Source organism: Rhamphochromis longiceps, linkage group LG15, assembly GCF_057381845.1.
Source record: "Rhamphochromis longiceps isolate RC_006_pf linkage group LG15, R_longiceps_female_GT1.1, whole genome shotgun sequence".
Lineage (NCBI taxonomy): Eukaryota > Metazoa > Chordata > Actinopteri > Cichliformes > Cichlidae > Rhamphochromis > Rhamphochromis longiceps.
The window spans coordinates 37121841-37146892 of NC_140571.1; the positions used below are offsets into that span (position 1 = coordinate 37121841).

Below are 25052 nucleotides of genomic sequence, written 5' to 3' on the forward strand. Positions count from 1 at the left end.
GTTGAACTATCGCATGTCCGCCATTACCTGCCCGAAACCGGAAGTGACGTCATTTCGAGGAATTTTTTTTTACCTTCGGGGCCTTATAAGCCTATACTGGTGTTTTTAAAAGTCATGTTTGACTTCATGCTTTTCTAAATAGTTTCTGGGATGCTTGGAACTCAAATTGCACTGCTGGAAATAGTTCATTTTTATGCACTTGTTTTGTTTTGTTTTTTTGCAAAATTGCATTATAATATTTATCAACAATATTCAACATTTGGACACCACGGCTCCAGCTGCAGGCCCAAGGCTGGAGCCCACCAAAACAACTCCCTGATAACGACTGTGTGATGACTATTCTTCCCGCCCCATGAAGGACACCTGGATTGGCTGGAGGACTGTTTACTTAGCCTGATAGGCCGAAGGACACTGTCTCAGCTAAACTATGGACACGCACACACACACTTACACTGATAAGCACTCACTCATCCCCCTCCCTTTCCAACGCCTTCGATGCTTGTGCCCTACCGGGGATGATAGCAGTCAACTGGACCAGCACAGATGCTGCAGGACCGGATGCGCTGTCTACGCCGGCTCTCTCTTACCCTTTACCCGCCCTGTTGCTTGTCTCGTGTTTCTATGGTGTATTGATAGTCATGTGCTTTTGTGCTGAGGTGTTTTTTCTTTTATCAAACTGTTCTCCCACTAGGAGCTCAGTCTGAGTGGAGTTTTTTTTCTCCTCCTCTTACCTCATGTAGTGTATTTTCGTTGTTTTTTTCCTATCAGCCTACCTTCTGACATGTCTGCCCAATGTGATGTTTGTGTAAAGTTGGTCAGAAGGTTCCTTTGTGAGTGCGCATGCGCCATTAGCGTGCTGCCTGCTGTAACCCTTAATTTCCCTCGGGATGAATAAAGTATTCTGATTCTGATTCTGATTTTCCTGCAGGACATAAAAATTGGTGTATCTCAAAAATAAAACTATGAAGACGCTCAAAATACATTTCCTGTTGTTGGAAACTATTTTGTACAACTTTTTTGTACAGTTTTGAGGGATAAACTTCTGAAATTTCTCTAACTAGAAATTTATGTAAAAAACAAAACAAAAATGAGTTTATTGCACTTTTTTGCAATTTATGTAGTTATTATGGACTTAATGCATACATATTATTAATATTTGGGCTATAACGGTTTTATTGATGTATAACAACTTTAAATGCTCTCAAAAATGGCACTACAGCATGTAAAAATATAAAGATAAGCTCTGGCGGACTTGGTTCTATGGTAGGTCTTAAAGGGTTAATCCAGCAACCCACTGCACACATGTTGTCACAGTCTTGCTTTTTTAACACAATCCTGTCTCGTATCCCAGCTCTCAAGGGTATGAAAGGTGGGGTAAACCCTGAATAGGCTGCTAGTCCATCACAGGGGTAATACAGACAAAAATACCACTATTCATGCTTTGAATTAAAATCACCAGTTAGCTTAACAAGTATGTTATAGACTGATGGGTGAAGCTAGAGAACATGTAAACACATAGGAAGAAGATGGTTTTTAACCCAGAACCTTCTTGCTGTGAGGCAGTAGTACTAACCACTTCATCACTGTTTGTTTGTTTTTTATGTGTCCAACAAATCCGTTTTGGTTCTTACAGATACTCGTTGGACTTGTTGTGACTTTGTATTTACAACCAAATCTCCACCAACTGTGAAAGCGTGGATCTGTCACTGTCTTCACACCACAAATGGGATTTTTCTTACATGCATATCTGCTGAGAAAACAGATTAATGAGAAAGTAGTCTCTTTTTATTAAAAACATACAGTAAGTAGCCTTGGGAGTTGCTGCGAGCTCATAGAGGGAGTATTTTCTCGATTAAATATAAACTGCAATTGTCTAGTTAGGTATGTAGTTAGGTTGTTTCCATCGTTTTTATGATTAAAGATCCTTGACTGGGTATGTGATGCACTTATGTATACTGGAGCTTAATTGATAAAGCAGCATGCGTGCTGTCTGTTCCAAGGCTTTTCAGGTGCTGAAACCCAGTTTGTTTGTGTGTTTTTAAAATGAATTCATGTGTCCGTGTGCATGCATGTCTATGTCAGTGTGTGTGTGTGTGTGTGCGTGTGTGTGTGTTTTCTGCTGTCAGCCGTGTGTTTGCATGTGTTTGATCTGGTGTTGCTGGTGGGAGGACTATGGTTATATGACTCAGTCTAATAAATAGTTCCACATATCCTGGCATTAGTCACTTAAAGAAAAGCCACGGGATTCATCTCCTTGTCTTTTCTCCCCATTGGCTCATAATGGTAACCGTATGACTGAGTCGGCCCACACAGTCTACAGGTTTTTAAATTACCATTCAGCCAAACCTTCACTTAGTCACAACTGTATCGGTAGACTGTGTTGGCAAATGATGTGGGCCATTTCCAGGGCTAAAAGGATCAAAGTGAATTGGGGTTTGCATTATGTTGCTTTAAAGAAAATGGCAAATAAATGATCCAGAGCTCAGTAGCTACAGCTCAAAACCTTGCAGAATAAACTGACATTTCATAATGCTGAGTTTGTGCGTGTGTGTATTCATGAGCATTTGTCCTTGTGTTTGTGCGTGGGCGCCATCTGCTGGTCACATTTAACAGCACTTCATACAACAGCAGTGTTTTTGTTCATGAGCTCATTGCAGTGACCTCTTGCACTCCCTCCTGAGTTAAATCAGTACTTTGGCAGGCAGCCCCTCAAACTCAAGAGCCCTTCTCCGTCCTTACTTTAATGCCTCATTAAAATGGATGCAGAGGCAAAGAGACATTATGGCAGTGGGGATAATTGTGGCTGGATTTTCTGTGAAGGTATTAATCCCATTTAGATGCATTACGGTGCAGTCACAAAAACAGTAACTGTAGGTTTAAGTGTTACTCACATACTTTAACTCCAGCCCTCGTGGCACTGTAGCTTAAATAGCTCAAAGGTTTGCTGTCATAGTCGCTCCATCTGTGCAGGTCTCGTGTTTTTGTAATGAAACAGATGAAAAGAAAGAAAGAAAAACCCTTTCCACAAAACCCCAGAAACTAATAGTGTTGCATAAAGACTTTGTGGTTCCACTGTTTGATTGACAAGCAATCTGTGATGATTGCAGTGCAGAACCAGCACAGCACTGAACACTTTACATTTGAATGGAGAATCAAAAGTTTTGCTTAATTTGAACTGTTTAACTACTGGGTAAAGCTCCTAATAATGTTTGAGATTCTTCATGTGATTTGCAGTTCCCTTTTCTTGATCTGTTTTTTAATGTGTGGACTGTAAATCTAGAAAGACGTGTACTGATCAGTGATAAATATGGCAACGATCCCTGACTGCCTGAATGCGAACCTGTCATTTAGATGTTTAATAGATTGGGGCCGAGTATTAACTTAAGCACGACTAAAGCACATGCAGCATGTATTTACAGGATGCTCGTTATCGAGGGGAACATTTAGGCACAAGCAGTACAGTTCAGTTTTGTTTTGGGCAGCGGAGGGTTGGGTCACTGGCTGTCTGGGGGTCAGAGATGAAACTCGAGCTGATCTCTGTTTTTCCATCACCCCTCAGCCCCAGTGGGAAACGCTACTCAGTCAAGATACCAGTAAAAGTTTAAGTGACATTTCCAGGATTCTCGTTATCTTTTATCTCAAGCAGGCTCTGCTTTTAGACACAGTGTCGCCCCCACCCCCACCCACCCCCACTACCCCACTACAGCAACCATCATAGTGAAAATCTACCCAGACTGTGGCCTCTTGACACTGCACAGCTCTGGCATGTGTCTACACAGTCAGAGCTGTAATCACTGTCTAATATTTCTGTACTGATGAGTTGAGGAAGGAAGCCGACGTAAAACGGTTCACTCCTCTGTGAAGTGTGTGCAGGACGCAGCTAGTTCACCCGAGGTACGAGCTAACAACGTTATAATTCAGGCCTGGCCATATTTAGGCAGAGCTCAGTGCTATGTAAACAGAGCTTACTGCCGAGGGGAGGGCACACTCCTGCACTCGTGTCCACGTCCGTCAACAGGGCTTTTAGGTGGCTCCGTAGAGAAAAGCCATGAAGCCGTAGCGCAAAAGTGGCTGTGAAGCACTTAGAGCCAACTACGAGCGGCTCCGAATCTGAGCTGCATCATCACAAGACGCGCTTGAGAGCCGTTTACCTAATTCACTTGATAAATGCTGCTGTGCTGAGATGGATGACTTGGACTCCCTGTCAGGGGTTAGAAGGTCGCACCAGAGAGCAGCGTAAGAGGAACATTTTGTTAAACTCCTACACGACAGCATGAGTGAAGCCCTATTGGAAAGCTCAGGGGAGGCTGGCTCCTTCCCACTCAGCAGTCCTCAACCCATCAAGCTGAAGCCGCAGTCACCATCCGGCTCGCCTTATGAATCTCCCAGGATGTCCCCCGGTGACTCTCCTCAGAACTCCCCCCGTCACTCGCCGTTGCTGTTCCGCAAGCTCCTCATGAACCGTAACATTGCCCTGCAACGCCGCTTCACCTTGGCGTACACACCCAGGTAGAGTCAATGACATGGATCTAATTACTGTCGTTAGCTTATGTGGAAAGCTGTGTGTAAGGGGTGGCTCAGGAGGTAGAGTAGGTTGTCTACTAATCGATCGCCGCTTCAATCTGATACTGAAGCCCGGGTTGCTCCTGATGTGTTCATCGAAGTGTGGCTGTTAGGTAGAAAGCACTAAGACATAGTGGGGTGAATGGGTGAAGGAGTTCTTTATAGGTACAACTTTCAGCTGTACGTTGATAAGATAATCAGAAGGTTAGGATTCAGAGGTCATCTTCTCTGAACTCTGCTGAACTCTAATAAACTATAGGCCCAGTGTTTGTTCAGCAGCTCTGAGGTAACATTGCAGAGGCTGCTTTTTCACGTCATCACGGTATGTGTCATGGGTTGGCAGTAGCAAAAAAGCCTCATTGTCTGATAAGAAGGTAACTGTGGGAAATCACAGTTTTGTTGACGTCGGGACCGGTGTCATCTCAAAGGACCTTATTGTTAAGGCAATGAAAGAGAGGGTTTTGTTTTGTGCCCAAGGTGTTCAGCAATCCTGGCGGAGCCAGAGATGAGAAAGGTTTCCTATACCACCAGGGTTTCTGTGTAGCAGAGACAAAGCTAAAGTCTGGAGGGATTCGGGGTGGCTCACCACAGTAAACACAAAGATGACGCTTAATGCTGCATCGTCACTTTGTCAGTCCTTGTGACTGAAAACAGGCAACCTGTGTCCTGCTTTTTGTTTTTACGTCAGAAAAGATGGAGCTGAGTAAATCTTGTTCAGGCTATGACAGAGCCTAAATGTTCAAAGTTTGATGGATGAAGCTGTTTAAATAACAGAGTGATCTATGAAGGCATTTGCTGATTTTTTTTTTCCAAAGAGAACCTCACTATGGTAGTTTAAGAAAAAAATAGCAGCAGTGCCGGGTAGTGACGTATTTAGATTTTCCACGGACGTAATCGTGACCAGTAGGTCAATTGAGGAAACTCTGAGAAAGCTGTGAAAATTACCCTGGAGTCTAAAGCCCTCATTTTTCTCTGATGTATGTAAACACTCCAGGAAAAAACTATTTTCGGGTCACGGAGATGCAAGTTTACAAGCGTAGAAGTGTTTTTTAGCATTAAAATCAGTTATATGTAGTAAATAACTGATGTTTTTATCTCTTTTGTAGAGCAGTCACAGTGTTGGAAAATGAGCAGAGTTTTAACAGGGGAAGATCATTTTTATACGACTTTCTTAACAAGGTTGTCTCTGCTGTCACCACCCTCATGTGGCTGCAGGCTGTTTGCAGCAATATTGGTGGTTTCTTCTTGTGGTTTTCATTTTCACCCTTGTTATTGTCAATTTTGCACACAAACGGCATCAGAGCTGCCTGTACATGACCACAGATTCCATACACACCTTTCTTAATTAATTCAATGGTGATAAATGCTGTCTTATGCTTGAGTTTAAAACATAGCATCAAAAAAAGCTGCAATTCACACACAAATATTTAAATTTGTAAAACATGCCATTGTTAAAGATAAATTTGCCAAAGATAATATGTTGCGTAATGATCCCACGTTAGCGTTAAGATGCCAGATTATATAAAGCAACTAACCTTTGAGTTGTCATGGTACTAAAAATTATAATCGTGCTCTCAATAAATACACATTTTACCAATCAGTTTAATTATAGAGGCTGCAAACTGATGTCATACTGAAGAGAAAGCCCCCACACGCAGTCACGAACCATTTAGTCGAAAGTTAAACTGTCTTTATCAGATAAACATGAAACCTGGGTGCTTTTGCCCCCCCCCCCCCCCCCCGCGGCAGCCCTTCCCGCTCTCCAAACCCCCTGACTGTTTGCCTCCCTGGCAGCCTGCCTGTGACTATGTAGAGGAAGCGGCCTGTAAACACGTTGCGTGTACCTACGTCATCAGTCGTGACATTTTACTGATGTCATTTGATGCCTGCCCGTGTAATGTTTAAACATCCTATTGTTTTATACTGTGAGCCTCCCCGCCACCCCACCCTGTCAGGTGTGCGAGTCTCAGTGCCAGCATAAATAAAATATGAACCACACCGAGCAGAAACTAAAACCCAAACAAGACTGCAAAAGAAGGATGAGGACAAAAGTGCAGCTTTAAGCCATTTAAAATTCAGAGTATTTCAATCAATTCCTTCTAGTTAAAATGCTTTGGAGGAAGTGGTGAGTTTAATTATTTGTCTAACCTTTTCCTTATCATTTTTTTTTTTTTTGGCAGATTAAAGGAAGGGTAGTTACAAGAAATAAGGATAACAAGAGTCACAGCAGGGTGGTTGTAATGACAAAAATAAGCCCACAGGCAATCAGGAAGACGACCTTTATTGCTTATTTAAATGTTTAACAGCATTGAAAAATAGCATTAAGGACAGATATTCATTAGTATTATAAAGCCCATGCACTGTCAGGTACCTTTCAGTAGGATTTAAATGAGCCAGACCATTTTTACTGTTTCTTTGTCTTCATTACATCCTGTTTGGTTTATTTGATCTGTTTTAACTTATGAGCCTCTTTACATACATGGGCTAACAACAAGATAAATGATCTATCAGCACAATGCCCTATTTTAGTTTGCAGTTCATGTAGTGCTTAGGGAAGTGGTTGTGGTGTGTTTGGTTGTTGCCGTGCAACAAGTGTCCGTCAGTCTGAAAGTGAATTTGATAAGTTAGTCAGAAAACACACAACTGATGCTCAAAATTTTAGCCTGTTTCACAATGACTGCCAATGATGAAAAGGATCCTGCAGTCTGCATGCAAGATGTGCAACAAATTCCCCTGATCAATAACTTGAATTTTTTTATGTGACTCCATCAGTCTCTCAGATCATTGTGGAGGAACTGTGGTCTGCTCTTTTTTATACCTTTGCCTCAGGTATCTTTAAGGTCCTGCCACAGCATTTCAGTCAGCTTGCGTTCTGGACTTTGACCGGGCCATCGCATTACCTTCTTTTCTTTTTCAGCCATTCTGTTGTAAATTTGATGCTTTGCTTGGGATCATTGTCCATTACATGATGCAGGTTCGCCCAGCTTTAGCTGACAGATGGCCTCGTATTTGACTCTAGAAGACTTTTACTATACAGGAGAGTTCATCGTCAAGTCAATGACTGCAACATGTTCAGGTCCTGTGTCTACAAAAGCAGCCTAAATTGTCACCCCTCCACCACCATGCTTGACAGCTTTCTCCAAAGACTGCTCCAGAAGTCTTGTGGTTTGTTCAGAGGCAATTGTGAAAACCGAAACTGTGCTGCCTTGTTCTTTCTCCTGGCAACCTTTCCAAATAAGCCATACTTCATTTAGTCCACTTTTTTTCTAATGGTGCTAATATGCTACCTGAGACCTATAGAGTCTGAGATTGTACTAATCTTCTGTCTGATTGCATTGTGCAGTCTGACCTTGGGGTGAATTTAATGTGACATCCACTCCTGCAAAAACGTTTGCATTTATGACGTCTTGACCCAGCGGTTTCCACAGCACTGCAAAGACTGGATTTCTCTATTTTTTTCATTCCATAAATCAAACAACTGATTGATTGAGCAAAAGCAATAACCTGCAGACTAATCTGTTAGGTGCGGCCCTTCTTTGATTGTCTTTGAATCTGAAACTTGCCGGTGATAAAAACTGCACAAGTTGAAACTCAGGGCTTTCTCCCTATGGTTAGTTTATCCACGTTTTTTTGCCGTAAATCCTAACATGTTTTGTCAGGCCCACCCAGCCCCCGTTGCCACCCTGCCCAGCACCAACTCTAACAATAACCTCTATAATTATGTAGCTGCAGGGCAACAAAAGGAGGGTATTGGGTCAGGCAGCATGTTGATCTCACGTGTCAACGAAGGCTGCGTCAAGCTAGCTCTGCCAGACACAAAAACACCCGCCAGCCACACAGTCGAGTCAGATCTCCCTTTAACAAGTTGGGACACACCGAAATGTTGTGCAGCCCTGTAACTCTCTAAATGTGGGAGCATTTTCTCTCTTTGAGGTTTTTCTTTGGAAAGCTGCAAGTGTGGCTCGAAACGCGACCAGTTTGTAACTTGAACATCTTGACATTGGATATCCTGTACTAGACAGATTGGAGCTCGTGGTGGTCTGTCCTCAGCTCCCACAGCGACCTCGGGGGATTCCTCCAGTGTTTGCACTGCCAAAGGAAGAGGTCAAACCCTCACTGACGCTACCCTGCAGTGTCACTGCTCTCAGAAGTGGCTCAACCCTTCCCCTTTCCTGCGAACAGTGAGTGAGTGCCTGACAGAGAAGTAGAGAAACACTACTTTCAAAATTTTCAGACTTCTCTACAGGTCGCCTGTTTTCTCTCTGTTTTGGAGTTGTACTACTGAAAACCCCTTCAGGAATGCTGTCAGTGTCATGTCTGGGATTAGTTTGGGTATTTACAACAACAAATCAATGAGAATGGACAGACAACTGTGGAAAATCCTTCAATTCAGTTGAGTCTACAGTTACAACAGCTGCATGTGTGCTTCTTGCTTGTGGAGACTAATTGAATATCACACTCCTGTCTGCCTTGTTGGGGCTTGCCTGAAACCTCGGCGCAGAAACTCTGCAGCATTCCACGATTTCTCTTCCCGCATCCCGAGGAACAGAAGATTGGGCAGATCTGCTCTCTATCTGATCCTTTCCATTTTCTTTTTGCCTCTCACCTGGAATCTTCATGTTTTTTGGTTTATCGGCGCGCAAAACTTCATGGAGCCGATCCAGATACCCCCGGAGGTTTACGGGAGAAAAATAACTAAACTGTGAAGAACTGTTGTAAGAGGCTCAGATCAGATGTGCAGTTTATTTTCATTACAGCCCAAAGTGTCTCATATGAGTCAGGCGCTCGAGGGACAATGAACAAAGACCTCCGATTGACAAGGAAAGGAGGGCTGACTGGTTTTGGACACGGTCGGAGACACTCGTGCTTGGGGTATGTTCCTAAACTCTGCATCCTGCATCTCCTTGGCACTCGTATTCATGAGAGGGAGTGTTCAGATAGGCTGCTCAGCGAGATTGGCTCAGAGATCTGCACTTGTAGTGTCACTGCGACAGTAAGAAACATGGAAAATAGACTGTAGATAATAATTTTTTAAACAAACACACATCCCAGAGAAGGCTGTTGCAGATAAAGTAGGCACTCTGGCATGAGATCTCACTTTTTTTTTTTTAAAACAGCAGCAGAGAGCTGGCGTGTAGCAGCTGATAAATATTCAAATGATTATACAATTTTGGTAATTGGAACTTAGATTTCATAGTACCAACTTCTTTGACAATGCCAATGCATTGTTTTTAAAGTTGTGATTTGGTGTTTTTTAAAATGCAATTATTTTGTATTTGCTTGCATTAAAACCAGCAGCTTTCAAGAGGAAGCAAGTTACATTTGTGGTAAGTTCCAGCCAACAGACTTCCTGTTTCTGCTGCAAGTCACGCACATTTTATTGCACGATGAAGTTGCTCAAATAGTCGACTGATTGTGTGCCCTCCGCTTCATGAATAACAAACTTTTCTCACTGATGTTTCCGAGCAGGAGGCAGATGTTTTGGACAGATGTGACGTTAGTTATTCCTGACGTCACAATGAGGAGCTGACTCTAATGATAATCCCTCACTGGCTTCTGTGCGTCTGCACGTCTCTTAAGTTATAAGCAAGTTTTCTGCACAAGTTCTCACTGCACACACGCCTTCTGTAGATCTTATTGTGCTGTGTTTGTGTGTATTCAAACTCGACTGCTCATGCCTGTTTTTGCCCTCCCTGCTGGTAAACTGAGGTGAAATCTGAGGGCCAAAGGTTTCTTCTTTTCTGCCAGTTCAGCAGTTCACTCAGTTATGCACGCCACATCTCAGCAAAACCACACCTTTACCTCCGTGACCATGATCTGCGAACTAGGAGTATTAATCCAGTTAAATCCTCCTAAACGTCTTTATATTTAATATTACTCTTAGAATTACTTTTAGTGGATTTGTTGGGGCTCCTTATTTTTGAATTACGACTGTTGTCACATAACTCAGTTTTCTTAATTACAAAATAAGAGAAAATCTTTTTTTGGGAAATAGTTTCAGCTTCAAAGCTCTAAGTTGTGTGAAATGCTTTAATTTTTGTGTTTTAAGATGAGGGATATTGGAATATTTAGTACTTTGTGATTTGGCAGGTTGACAGAGAATATCAGTAACCAGTTACCCATTAGACCCAGTTTGTAACAAGTAAACTAATATTAGGACTGACTTTTGACCTAGTGCCGCCACAGTTGAGTCTAAGCAGGGCAGGGGAGATGTGGGGTGGGGGGTTGATACCACAATAACACACCAGACCCCCAAAATAAACCCCCCGAGCCTAAATTTGTTCCCCCAGCCCCACCAGAGGCTGGCAGCAAATAACACGTGAATGTGACACGTGTTTGTCGTTCCTTGCGTGCACACAGCCATAGCCGCCAGTCACAAAATCCATACTGATTGTTCCACCAAAGAGTGTGTGAGGTCATCTTGGGCTACAGGGTGTGCGTTAAATCAGTTCTTGAAGTAGAGATGTGATATTTTTTTATTGCTGGGTTATTACTGATGATAGGCTCTTGAGTTTTGTTTTGTTTTTTAATAATTCACTTTTCACATCACGTACTGTTGATGTTTACCTCGCTATCCATCAGTACAAGGAGACTGTGATGCTGACTCTTTAAAATTATTGCAATTTCTACTCTCATTTGTGCTAACGAGTGCAGAGATCTGTTGCATTGTTTATATATGTGTGTGTGTGTGTGTGTGCATGTGTGTGTGTGTCTGGCTTTCCTCCATTTAGTTTACTGGCAAACAGCAACCTCTGCTGGGCTGTCAGCTCAGCTTAGTCACAACTGTGGCTTTACAAAACTCCTGTTTGCACAATGTCCACATTTCATATTCATTCATCATCTTATTAACTTGCGTTGGACAAGTAAACATAAATGTTAAAAAAACTAATGATAAGAGTTGGTATAGATAAGACTGTTGTGTGTGTTATAGGAGATACAGGACCTGAGTCCATCAAGAGGAGTGTGTGAACTCCTGAATAACCAAAGATGGTAGTAATAGGTCTAAAAGTATGTTAAGAATTCATTATAAATGATGTGGTATGAATGCATTTGGAAAATACTGAATTAGAAAATAGTATTTTAAAGTTTGTGCGTGCACTTCACTGTGTCACCACAGATTTCTGCACAAGGTGGCGCAAGAATATCTGTGCTGCTGTCTTACTGTTCGCGTCTTTAACTGTAGAATAGACTCTCCCTGCTTTCCGATGCAGAGCGCACTAAAAGATCCTTAAAGGAGGAGTTAAACAAAACTTCATTGTACTGAAAAGTTCCTCAAACACTTTCTCACACTTTCAGACACACACGCTCATGACACTCTGCCCTCACAGCTCATTCTCATTAGCAGAGGTAATGTCATAGGAGCCTGCAGCCAGCTGGGCCGTGGAAGTCATTTGGCCAGTTGGATTTGGTTACACAGCGGCCTCACAAACACCTCATTCTCAGCAAATCTCCACGCTGGCATCTGTTTAGAGGTCCAACACAGGAACATTTCACAAGGACAGATGCCAGCATTGGAGGGGAGAAACAACAGGAGTTTTCATTTAGTTTAACTACAAATATTTAAATATGATACCAGAAATCACAGCATGCGGAACAAAATAAGTTTATTCTGTCTTTCCAGATATTACAAATGGCCTTTAAGACAGCGCTGGAAAAATGCAGGAGTAGGGAGGAATGAATTGTACCTCTGTGCTTTAGTTTTTCACCTTTTTGAAAATATTCTGCATTCTAGTAATGCCACTTTAGCTCTGTGAGGCCTTCCTTTTCAATTTAATCAACTCAACAAAACTATAAACTGGGAATCTGCATTCCGAGATAAACTGGAATGTGGGAAAATGAACAAGAAGCAATTGTGAAAATAAGACTTCCCAGAAAACACCAGGCACTCGCTGACGTTGTGTCCCTGACCGAAAATGGTCTGATGCCAAAAAGTGTAACCAGACGCCCAGAGGAGCTGCTGCTGTTCCAGGTAGACCGTCCTTTACAAACCAGGAAATATTTATCATATTATTGTTGCGGACTAAGCAGATGGATTAGTCTTTATTTTGCCAAACCCAACATCTGAACATCTGAATTTGTGTGTGTGTGTGTGTGTGTGTGTGTGTGTGTGTGTGTGTGTGTGGCGATCAGGCATAACATCATGACCATTCACAAGTGAACTGAAAAACACTGATTATCTCTTCAGCGTGGCACCTGTTATTGGGTGGGACATTTTAGGGAGCAGTGAGCAGTGAGTTGATCTGTTAGTAACAGGAAACATTGGCAGATGTAAGGCTAAACTGTCACGGTTAGACGACTGGATCAGAGCATCTCCAAAAACTGCAACTCTTGTGGGGTGTTCCAAATCTGGAGTGGTCAGTATCTGTCAAAAATGGTCCAAGGAAGGAACAGCGATGAACCAGCAACAGGATCGTTGGAGGCCAAAGCCCAGTGTTTCATCTGGGGAGCGAAGGCTGGCCTTTGTGGCCCAGTCCAACAGACGAGCTACTTTAGTTCAAATTGCAGAAAAATTAAATGCTGGTTCTGATAGAACGGTGTCAACAAGCACATTTCCTGTATCTCAATCCAGTCGAGCGTCTGTGAGATGTGCTGGACAAACAAGTCCGATCCATGGCCTCGCCTTGCAACGTACCGGATTTAAAGGATCTGCTGCTAATTTCTTGGTGCCAGATACCACGCCTGTAAGGCTCCGTGCTTTGATGGCTCAGTGCTGTTTTGGCAGCAAAATATTTGGCAGGTGGTCATATTGTTAAGCCTGACTGATGCATGGTTCTTGGGCTTCTTGGAAAACCTTATGCCAGATGGCTGGAAGGGAATTCAGTCTTAATGTGTTTTATGGGTTTGCAGGAGGTTTGCTTGTAGGGATGTTTTATGTCTTTATTGACAGTGACAGTTTAGAGTGCCCTACTCTGTCTGCATTTACAGGAGCAAACCAAATGTGCTCTTGATTGTTTGATTCCAATAAAACTGTTGCCAGTGATTCTGTTTGCAATTATAATTTCCACGATGAGTGACGGCTGACCAGTTTGATTTATTTATTTTTAATATGCTTTATTCACATGAATGGAGTCCCTGACTTAGGTGCAGGGAAAGTTTGCATCTGGCTATAACTGTGAGACAAATAAAGAGTGAAACTGTCAATTCCCCTTGCAGGAAAGTCACCAGAAGATGTGTAGGGTTCCCCATGGTCTTTTTTATGAATGAGGGTAATGCAACAGATTAGTTTAACACTATTTTTATAAGTGTGTTGACGTCATTATTAGGCTGCTCTGGTTTAGAGGGACCAGCGTCTGACCCAGTTCTTTTGGGAGGCTAGAAGGAGGTCAGTTATGATTACAGTCACACAGGATACAGCATAACGGTATAATAAGCTGGTAAAAAGTGTGGTTCTTATGTGTCCACAGACATGTTCCTGATCACCTTGAATTATTATGTTTTTCATAGATTTGAGCAGCCCATCCAGCAGCAATGTCCCAGAGAGAGAGAGGTGGTGTTTGGAGGGTTTCTTAGACCCGTTACTTACACTGGAGTAGCACAGAAACTGCGAGCTTACCTGCCATGAATAATGAGCTTTCTTTTTGTTTTAATCTTCACTGATTAAAAAAAATTGTTGCTGAAGTTAAAGATGATTGCTATGCTATTAAAGTGTGGCTTTGTGGGAACACCAGCCATTGAGAAATAGCTCCGCACAGAAAGACTTCGTCACAACTAGCCACTTAAAAGTTCAGAGATTAGGGTGAAACATCTGCGTCCCCCCTTTGTGACTACGTCACAACATCTGGCTGCATCGTTAGCCAACCATTTTTTTAAAAAACGGGTTGACATTTAAATCCCTCTCTGCTCCACCTCCTCTCCCGTGTGCCTGCCAACACGTCTGACCCAGGCTCCGGCCCACTGTCTCAAAAGACAAATATTTGCCTGCAGTGTCGACAGCAGCGGGCCAGCCAGTTGGTGAGATCACCGAGTCCAGCAAGTCCACCGCTCTGTGTCGTGAGACTGACTGGTGCTGGTGTGCTAGAGCTGCTGCAGGCTGAAGTATTTCACAAAAAGGGGGAATATCTAATTAAACCTGCTAACACACTGCTGTTTGAATGTTGCTCCTCAGATGCACTAAGCGACTTTGCTCGCTTTTCTTTTGAAAATACTTTAAAAGTACTTGATACTTTCCCACACAAGTCTGGCCATCATGTCGTCAGAGTGTCAATGGTTCCTGTTGCACATAGATGTAGTTTTCTAAATTTGTCTCACATGATCACTTGGACTCGAGGAACTGACTAGATCCTCCTTAAAGGTCAAAGGTTATTGTGACCTCACAATGGCAATAATTGGAAAATTCATACAGTAAATAGGGTGAATTTTTTCATATTCATATGTAATGAATGAAGTGATGACATTTTTGAGGTGTGAGGCAGGAATGCTTCATGACTCATGTGTGTTTGTTGATTCTGCAAATAAGTAAGATGGGAGACACACCTCTTCTTTTACGCACACATACACTGCTTATACAATACACATACGTACATGTCTTTGTGCCAGCATTCATTTACATAATACTTTCCCTCCCTACTTAACAATCAAACTAAGCTCGCAATCCTGCCCTAAACCAAAACTGAATTCTTTAAAGGGATCTTAAAAGGCGAAGGCTGCCTCACAGTTCTCATTGAAACTCAAACTGGTCCTCGCTGAGATATATGGCAGAAGTATATCCACATGCACACAATGAAGCTACTCCAACTGAAAGCAAATACACCCATATCAGTCCCCTCTCTAACCCACACAGACTGTACATGCACATGTACATAGTTCATGTCTTTTTTAAAGCCTCAGTAGTCCATGTGCCTGGAAGGAGGAGACAGAGTGAGACAGAGGGAGGGAGAAAGGAGCGTGTCTCCAGAGGGAGGGAGAGTTCAGCTCTGAACTCCTCAACGTGGATTAGAAAGAAGCCTCCTCACGCTCTGCTCTTGTTTAGCTTTTCTGTGTTCCACCGCATGAAACAGCAGCATGACGCTGAGGAAATGACTCTTTAAAACCCACACTGCTTTGATCCCTTTTCCTTTCTTCGCCCTCTCCAAACGCCGGACTGGAGTCATGTTGCCAAAACACACCGAGGAGGGCTTTCCTCCATCTGCCCGCGTGTCAGTGGAAACCCGGTGTGCCGTGAAGGGAGAGAAGAGAGCGCGTGGGAGCCGAGGAGCAGAGGAGCGCCCGGAGGAGGAGGAAAAGGATAATTAGTGGAGAACAAAAGCAGCTGAGAGACAAACTGTAGACATGAGTTTACCAACTAACTGTGTGTATCTGACGCCCTCGGTCCAGGATCGCTACTTCAAAATGCGGAACGGGAATATCTGCGGGTCGCCGTGCGCCGTCAACCGTCCCATCGACATCGTTCAAAAGCGCAGGCGGTAGGCCAGATGTGGTTTCAATCCAGATGTTGTTGTTGCACAACCCTGAGCACACTGGTGTCTGAACTTTTTTGTTTTTCTTAAGAAAGCTTTTCAGTTCTTTCACACAAAGTAAAGTTCTTTTATATTAACTTAAAATAACTAAAGTTATGGGTTTAACTGTAACTTGGCCCCCGCAACATAATGAAGAACTAGAGCATTTTTTTACCTAAAATAGCATTAATGCATCATATTATTTTATGTGTATTTATGTCTATTTAGGTTAGAGAAATTAGAATGAAATTCAAAGCGGTGTATCCTCCAGTATGTGGCATTTACATCGTGTTTTCTTTTAGTGTTCATATCATCAAGCTGCACTCTCAGTACGTGTGTTAGTTTCCCTTTAAAGCAACATACAATGAATACTTTGATATTGTTATTTAACAAGCACAGTATCTTTACATCCAAACAAGCCCCTGATGTTCACACTGTGCAAAAATGTTCTTCATCTCCTGGATCCAAATCATTTTATTCCAGGACATTAACGGAATAGAGAGTGACATGTGCATATGAGTGGAAAATATGCAATCACACAGTGGCTTTTAGCTCACAATGACAAAGTCATCAGAGTTTGTCTGTGCGGTTTGCAATTCTAATGGTGAGTCAGATGGACTGATGAGATCTTTGGAATTTATGAATCAGTTTCTTGTAAATCTGTGTGTGTGCGTCTTATATAGTCGTCATTTATACATGAATTTCAGCTTAACCCGCTGCTTGACCACCTCAGCTCGTTTCCTCTGATACTTTAAATACTGACTGTTTAGAGTATGACCATTGTCCATATTTGTAGTGATTTTACAAAACAGAAGTTTTTTTTAAGATGATTGAAGAAGGAACAGCTGACGCCTGAATGTGCAGAATCTGGATGGATGGATGTAGAAGTTGTAGATACAGAAATATGTAACGACATCTCTATATGACATAAAAAACAACTCTGTATAGTTGACACATCCTCATGTGTTACAACACGTATGAGTATACCTGAAAGTGTCCGCTGCTTTAAGAGCACAGAAGGAAATATGACTAATTCTGCAGCTGACCTTCCAGAAAAGTAATGACGACATAAGCCGTGTTTGACAGGGAGGGGGATCAAAGTGATTTTATAATGTCAACCCACCAATAAAAACAAAAAACCTTCAAAGGCAGATACCTAATGAATGCTGAGCTGGACGTATTTATAGGCCTGATGGATGAACCGCATAAAGGAGAGCTCAACGTGGAGTGTAATCTGCCAAATCTGTTTAACAGGGAAACCTACTACTTTTAGTAGTACTTTTACAGAGAGTCTTCAGAGAGTGCAAATATTTAGCTTTTGCCTTTAGGGTTATGATTAAGGGGGAGTTTGCTGAGAGTGGAAAAGCGTCAGTGACGATGTATCACTCACCTCCCTTCTAATTATGTCCTGATTTTTTTTTTTTTCCCCACTGACACTGACGCTGCGCGACGACTCATAGCACCGCGTTACGTCTTGTCTTTTCTTGTTCTGACCTGTACTGTACACATACTATTAGTACTGTATATAGTACTTGACTGTAAGTATTGTGGGAAATACTTGGACCCGGAACAACATTTTAGTTATTGATTAATATTTAATAAAATATTTGTCTGATTAATTGTTTAGTTTAAAAATTTTGTTTCTATAGACTAATGATGCGATAATTTTTCAGTTAAAAAATAGTCCACATGCAAGCGACTTTTTTATTATTATTATTTGTCGCCTCTTTTCAGTTTCTCCAGTGTAAAGATTTGCTGTTTTTGGCAGCCTGAATATCTTTTTGTTCTGGGCTTGAATATTTTCTCAGTGTCTGCTTCTGTTCTTCAACCATAGCATGTTCGCAAGGTTGTCTTTAAGAACTGAGCAGGCATAGTACAATTTTTTAAGTGTATCTTGTGGCAGTGGAAATTTTATTTATATAGCACATTTCATTACATGCAAACTAAATGAGGACCAGTAAAAACACATTTACAGTTCCTAAAAGGAAACAAAATATAATGAACAAAAGAAAAAGCTCCTATTTACTGTAGGACTGCGTAGATAAAAAATAGATTTATTTAATGCTTTTGATGCACTATTTAATGCTTTTGATGCACAATTTAATTGATCAGCTGGGAGCTTGTTCCAAAGAACAGCACCACAGTGACTAAAAGCACCTTCAGCTCACTTAGATCTGATTCTGGGAACAGTTCAAAGATCTGCAGCTGATGAACTGAGGGGGATGACCGGACTGTGAACAGTAAGCAAACAGGAGGTGTACTGAGGGGCCAAACCACTGAGAGCCTTAGGAACTGATAAAAGTATTTTAGTGGTAATTCTGCATTGTGACTTTAATACTAGAGTTCAATACCAAGCCCCCGTTTGTCACTGACAATTTAAATTCCAATAAAGTTTTTTTGTTTGTTTGTTTTTTAATGAAGGAGACTGTAAGGCCTGTGGTGGCAAAAAGTAAAATAGACATCATGACTTCTTTCTTACTTTTAGGTTGCAGCCTTGTCAAAGTAAGCATTTTGACCAATATGGTCATTTTCAGTCATTTATTTAAATTAAATAAAAAAAAAAAAGCTACATCTTACATTATGTTGTAGCTGTAATCAGAATATAATTAAAATAAAAAATCAAAATCTTGGAAATCTTGCTAGATGTTATATTGTCCTGATTTAATCATAAATGTATATTTTAACCCTTTAAAGCCAAGAATATCATATTTGGTACATGTGCTCTTGTGAGTTTTTGAGACTTGTACCTCATCAGCATTTTTACCCTTAAAAAATGATATGAATTGCATGACACATTTTTAATGACTAAATTGTGAAATTATGGCTAATGTTGCAAATGTTTGCACAAATTTAAAACTGCACATTAAGCAGATTAAGATATATATATATATATATATATATATATATATATATATATATATAGATAGATAGATAGATAGATAGATAGATAGATAGATTTTTTTACATGTAAACAGATGGAATTGTTTTTTTAGTTTTTCAGTGAATTTCAGTGCGATCTCTGTTGAAGGTGAGAGCAGACAGGTTTCAGTGGATGGGCTCGGAAGTGTTTGGTGTTTGCATGAAGATGACAGTGAAATGGTCTTTGCTGCTTGTAAAGCGACATACTTTATAGTGCTGCCTCACAAAGTCAGATCCATACTACAATGCCGACTGTTGCATTGCCCTGCAGACGGGTTCCCTTGTTGTTGTAAAATGCCAGACCACAGTGTTACCTGTAATGTTTCTAAATATGAGCATCTACTATCAGATTCACGTGTAGATGTTCCAGAAAATCAAATGCCAAACCACTGACCTCACAGGCAGTCATTTGTAAGTAGTAAAACTGAGCTGATATCTTTTTATTGTGTCCTAGCTGCAGGTGGTAAGAGTTGAAAAACGCAAGACGTCTCCAAAAGTACTCTTATTAGATTCACACGTAAAACATATTTATCGACTTAAACATGATGACCAGTTAGCTCATTTAAAAGAAACATTTTATCAACATCCGTCGTGTGATTTATTTATTTTTTTATTCACAAAGAAAAATAATAATAATCAAAATCAGACGTGGAATCAAACAGCAGCATCGTCTCAGAAAAGGTGTCGTGTGACTTTTCGTGCTTTCTGCCTGTCCCCTCCCAGTAGTTCAGCAATGAGAGCTGACCTTTGGTGGCGTTGCAGCAGCTTGGCCGGTGCCATGGGCCCCAGGCCATGTCAACACACGGAAAAGCGATGCACAGCTCGCTCCCCGTATGGTCACAGGTCACCGTGAGCTGCCAGTATGTATTCCCACATAATGTAAATAGAGAGTAATGTTAGCTGTTGCAGTTGTGGAGTTGTGCTCACAGTGAGAATGAGTCAGCAGTGAGTATCAGCTGACAGTATCAGTGCTCTCATTATGCCCCTGCAGCTGCTTAGGCTTTACTCACCTGCACCAGCTCCATCTGTATAACTCATGCTTGTCACAGGCATATCTCAGCCCGTGTTTGCCATATCACACTGATATGTATATCTGCTCTGTTGGCTCTATTTTTGCAGGGTTTCTTTAAACTGTATGGGTTTGGTGGGTTTTACAAATCTCAACAATAGTAACTACTCTTCCAAAAAGCGTAAAATGGCATATATTGTTCTGGTTAAGTATTTCCCCGAGGACCTGGATGTGCTACAAAGCAGAGAGGGTATTTCAGCCAGCTTTCCACTTAGACGGAGGTGGCAAGAAAATTGAATAATTTATTTTATTTTATTTTTAAAGTTACTTACTTTTCAAAGAGTTTTTACCTGAGCTTTCAGGCCTTTTTGAAGCTCTCTAGTTTATTGTAATTATGTAACTAAGTTAGATATTGTACTGGAACTTTGGTCTTGTGATAATAGTTGGTTGGCAAACATGGCCTATCTATATGTAAGGCTTTCAGTGGACCCTATAAATGTTTATCCGCACTGACATTTGACCCCCTCCCAGTTGGTGCTTTAGTCTTCTGATCTTGTGTCTGAATTCACTCAATCTGTCATCCAGATGTAGCTTTTCGTATGTGACACAACGATGATGCCATACATCTTTACAAGTTCTCCTCTCTAGTTGGTTCTTGTCTTACATAGAGGTTTATTTAGCACCTTCAAGACAAATATAACAGGCTCCATCATTAATCTCCCGTTTTGTGACAAAGGATGTGCCCTGATGTGAGGACAGGAAATATTGATGGCTGCTCCCTGGACATGATCCCAAATCATTTCCAGTTCACAGATGATGGCTCAGCTCGCTGAACCGCGGGACGCCTCGACTCAGAGTCCCCAGAGTCGCTCCTCTACGTTCCTACAACAAACACGTGTCGACAGAAATCCCACCGCGTCTGCAAGCTCGGGCCAGCTGGTTTCTCTTTAGCGTGTTTCATAGCATCCTTTGTGTTTGGTGGAAAACAAAACTGCAGTGAGAGGAGCGTTGGGCTGGGAATAATTGCAGGCCTGCATGCTGGTCGATCGGCATTGCAGCGACAGCTATGAAACCACAACTGACGTCAGCAGTCAAGTGTGACTGTGTGTGTGTGTGTGTGTGTGTGTGTGTGTGTGTGTGTGTGTGTGTGTGTGTGTGTACTCATGTTGAATATCACTACTAGAATAGTGGACTGAGTGTTATCCTGACATCTGTGTGATTCCAGGAATGATGATCAACTCAGAGCCAGGCAAACACTCAACAAAGCGGCGCTGTCCAATTGTTTTCTCGCAGTAGACAATAGTTTGGTTGACCGGACTTTTAACGAATGAGGAATTAAGGTGTCCACATGCAGCCTGCTTCTGCTCAGTTTGTCACAGGTGAACTCCATCACCTACATAGACTTGAGGGCTCCGCCTACACAGCGGGAGGCCAGGTAGGGAAAGCCCGGAGATCGCACTTCAGTTGGTTTGACAGGTAAAATTAAATAATAATCGAGCTATATGAAAAAAGATGACGCAACCTTTTTTGGGAAGTGGAGTTGCAAGACAACTGGAACAATAAGGTAAAGAAAGAAATATTAACATAGAGGAAAAGTGACTCAGAGTCTGCTTGTCTCTTGTTTTTTGCTTTGTGGAAGTTTAACAAAGACGTTGAATATGTAGGGGAACGGATATCATCTAGGACTGTATTTGTGCCAAAGATATGCATGCAAAATATAAGTAAAATATGGGAATATAAGACCTTCTGTCTAACAACACCAGTGCCTGAACTTAGGGTCCCTGTTAAGCCTAAGAAATAAACTAATCCATGTGTTTGAATGCACTGGGATCATTTAATGAAAAACTACAACAGGCCTGGATTGTGAGTCTGTAGCCCTCAGTGGTGGCAACAGACATGGCGTTAACATGAACAGGTAATGTTGTGACTGGCACCTCATACACTTGGAAAGGTCAGTATCTTGCCTGTTCCAATTGAGTATATTGCATGAGTGCATGTCTCATCAATAAATACATAGTAAGTAGATTTTGCTCTCTTTTTATTTGTCCTTTTAATGCATTACTACAGTATGTAGTATTCATAGCTGTTAAATTTACTAAGTGTGATTCTCCACCCTTACGGGAAACAAAGGGTTAGAAAAAACACTCTCTCTGTGCTGTCTCCATCTTGTTGTGTCCTGCTGATCAGAGATGTGATTGGCTGCTCCCGGGCTGCCCTTGGCTAATTAGAGGAGGAAGTTGCATGCTCCTGCCTCACCACTGGACTCAATCACTGTATACTGAAAGGCGCCAATTACTGGCGTATGAACTTGATTAAAGGGGCACCCAGCACGGCTTGTTGCTGGGCAAAGACGGATGCGTGTCTGTTCGTGCCCCAAACCGGCCTGTCCGGTTGCGCACCAGTGTGATTTAAGGCTGTTCGATTTTCAGGTCGATGCTGGAGCCAAATCTGGATCTCTACCGCTGGGGCTGTAATCACACACTGCCTTTTTGTGTGTGTGTGTGTGTGTGTGTGTGTGTGTGTGGAGCTCTGGGTCATTCTGGCCTAGTGTGTTACCCACCTAACCAGTTTCTAATGATGTTAATGCTGATCAGCCACTGTATGGATTTCAGCCTGGCTGGATGGACAGAGATAATCACTGCACATAGACCTCCATGATCAATACCCGTCCGGAGGAGCGAATCAACCTTTGAGGCACCCTGAACTCCAAAATTTTAACCTCTTCAGCTCCACACCAGTAAAAAGTCTGTAAAAAAAAAAAGCCAAATTTCTTACTGTTACGTTAGACGGCACACACTTTTACAAAATTATCTTTTATTAAAATGAGGTTCAAGCGTTCAGAGTTTCAGCTTTTCAAATGTGGATGAAAGGGTGTGATCCTAGGACAAAAAATGCTATTAGTTCTTATTCTGATGGTCTGATTGGAGTGTTTTATGTCAGTATGTGTGCATTAGGTTTATGTTATAAGATGATTCATGTGTGTGAGATGTGTTGCAGTAGTGGTTAATGGCTGCACCATTGTACTGGCTGCAAACAGATTTCACAAAACACTGTGTCACACTTTTTTCTTTTTTTTTAAATTTATGCACACAGCCCCAGACACCAATTTTTCTCTCGCTTTCTTCCTTCCTTTGTTTCTCGTGACAGCAATTAAAACAGAGCTCTGCTGTTTTCAGAGACAAGAGTCCTTCCTCTGCCTGTAGGTCAGAGGTGACAGAAAAATAATAAATACAGCAGCTGGTTTGACTCTCAGCAACCTTCTCCTCCCCTTGGCTATATTTAGAGAGACACGAGCTGCTCTGAGATCAGATGTTGATGTTGGACGCAGAGTGCGTGCTCTGTTTGGACAGCGATCCGCAGTGGCTGGCTGGTCAGGTGAATGGAAAGAGCAACTGGCTCTTAAGGAAGGTGCGGCTCCAGTGCAGTTTTATAAAAGAGAGGAGCTGATAGATTTGTTAGGGTTGTTAGGGTTTCCACTGATGGTACAATATGCTTGCCGTAAAGTGTAAAGTGATATTTTACTGTACAGCGTGTGACCAGTATAAGTAGAGAAGAAATTCCACTCATTAAAATCACCTTTTCTGCTCTCTGGAAACTGTGAGCGGGCAGTGCTGTAACTGATTGCAGTTTGGGGTTTCAGTTTAGCTCCAGGATGCTTAATTGGAACGCCACATTTATTTATTCAGTGCATTTACTGTTAGAAACAACAGAAATTTGGGAGTTTGGAAAGCTTAATTTGATTTATACACCATTATTGATTTTAATACATTCTGTTTATGTCCTGTATGTAAGTTGTAAACACTGCATGCTGAGGCAAATCATATAGAGATCTAAGAGTGAAAAGTGTCCATTCAGCGACCACTCTAAACCTGCTGCTAGCTCCACACACTGATTAACTCTTTTGGACTGTTCCCCTGTGGGAGATGAGCCTGAAGCTGTTGTTTCTATTTCATTTGTTATTGTCAGAATAAATGGAGATCACTTCCAAGATCACCTTGTGCGATCCTGTGACTCTCACAGGATTGCTACGCCCTCGCAAGATAATGGAGGGCTAAGAAAAGCACCGGTGATATCACGAACAACTGGAAGATATCTAGCGTGTTTTGCTTGTTGCCCATGTGTGGGTAATGTATTTTTCTTTCAGGAAAAAAAAGCACATTTTTATCAGCACAGAAAATGATGTTCTGCTCCCTAATGTAGCGCAGCATGTTTATCATTAACTCACTAGAATTCACAGTTTGTGCGCGAGAAGAGTTTGAACACAGGGCCTCCTTTCTTTTTGCAATGCTCAAATCTGGGTTTGCACAAATACTTTCGCTGCTTGTTCTTCCCGTGCCCTGCCTTGCTGTCGTGATGACGTTCGCACACGCACAGAGCGTGCAAACTGCACAGAGTGACAGTGAGAGGAAAGATCTGTTTGGCAGGCTGCTGGACGAAGGGAAGCAGGCTGTTTTTCTGCTGTGTTCAGATCAAATATACAATAGGCTTGAGGTGTAAAGCAAACAAACCCTCTTTACTCCCTGGACTGTCACACAGACACGCTTCTCTGTCTTTCCTTTCTTAGTGACATAATGCAACGAGAAGACACACTGTACTCTAATGCTAACCTGAGCCTTGGAGAAAACTCACTATTTGCTAAGACTGAGCCTCAGTGGTATAAATTATTCCCTGGTCTGTTTTCCTCCTCTCCCCCTCACCTCTTGTCTCCTTCCTGGTGTGATGTTTGAGGCCCCTTGGCCAATTCCCACGCTACAAGGGAAGAAAACAGGAGGGAGGGTGTGTGTGCAAGTATGTGTTTTTACCTCCAACCCCCGGCTCTGTGTCATTCAGCCATCAAATAACATCTGGACTCTGGTCACTCTCACACACACAACAGAATGTTTTCTGAAATCCCTCAGCCTGGTTTCCCATGAGCACATCACAAGCAACAACAACAACAAACGAACAATAACTGGAATCAGTTCTGCATCTCATTTCATGGCATACGGACAGGTTTTAAACTTTTTGCTCAAGGTCCACTTATACAGGGTATATCTGTACTTAGACTCAAAAGTTGCTCCAAGATTAAGGACACAAATGCACTAAATTATTTTTTAAACAATTTAAAACCAAAATATTTAATTTAG

The 25052-nt window shown here is 41.9% G+C and overlaps 1 protein-coding gene across 6 annotated transcripts in view; it reads left to right on the forward strand.

Moving 5' to 3' along the window:
• The window catches only part of LOC146653097 (3',5'-cyclic-AMP phosphodiesterase 4C-like), a 114501-nt gene that overhangs the window by 65666 nt on the left and 23783 nt on the right, over window positions 1-25052 (forward strand). The window contains exon 1 of one of the 6 annotated variants that reach the window (XM_085383338.1): window positions 3727-4509. The exons of 2 other annotated variants lie outside the window; for them this stretch is intronic. In XM_085383338.1, the coding sequence (XP_085239464.1) occupies window positions 4274-4509 (236 nt within the window). In that variant the 5' untranslated portion in view covers window positions 3727-4273. Of the gene's footprint in view, window positions 1-3726; window positions 4510-6781; window positions 9436-14175; window positions 15966-25052 lie in introns of those variants that run through there. 3 more of the 6 variants (XM_085383339.1, XM_085383341.1, XM_085383340.1) reach the window with 3 other exon arrangements.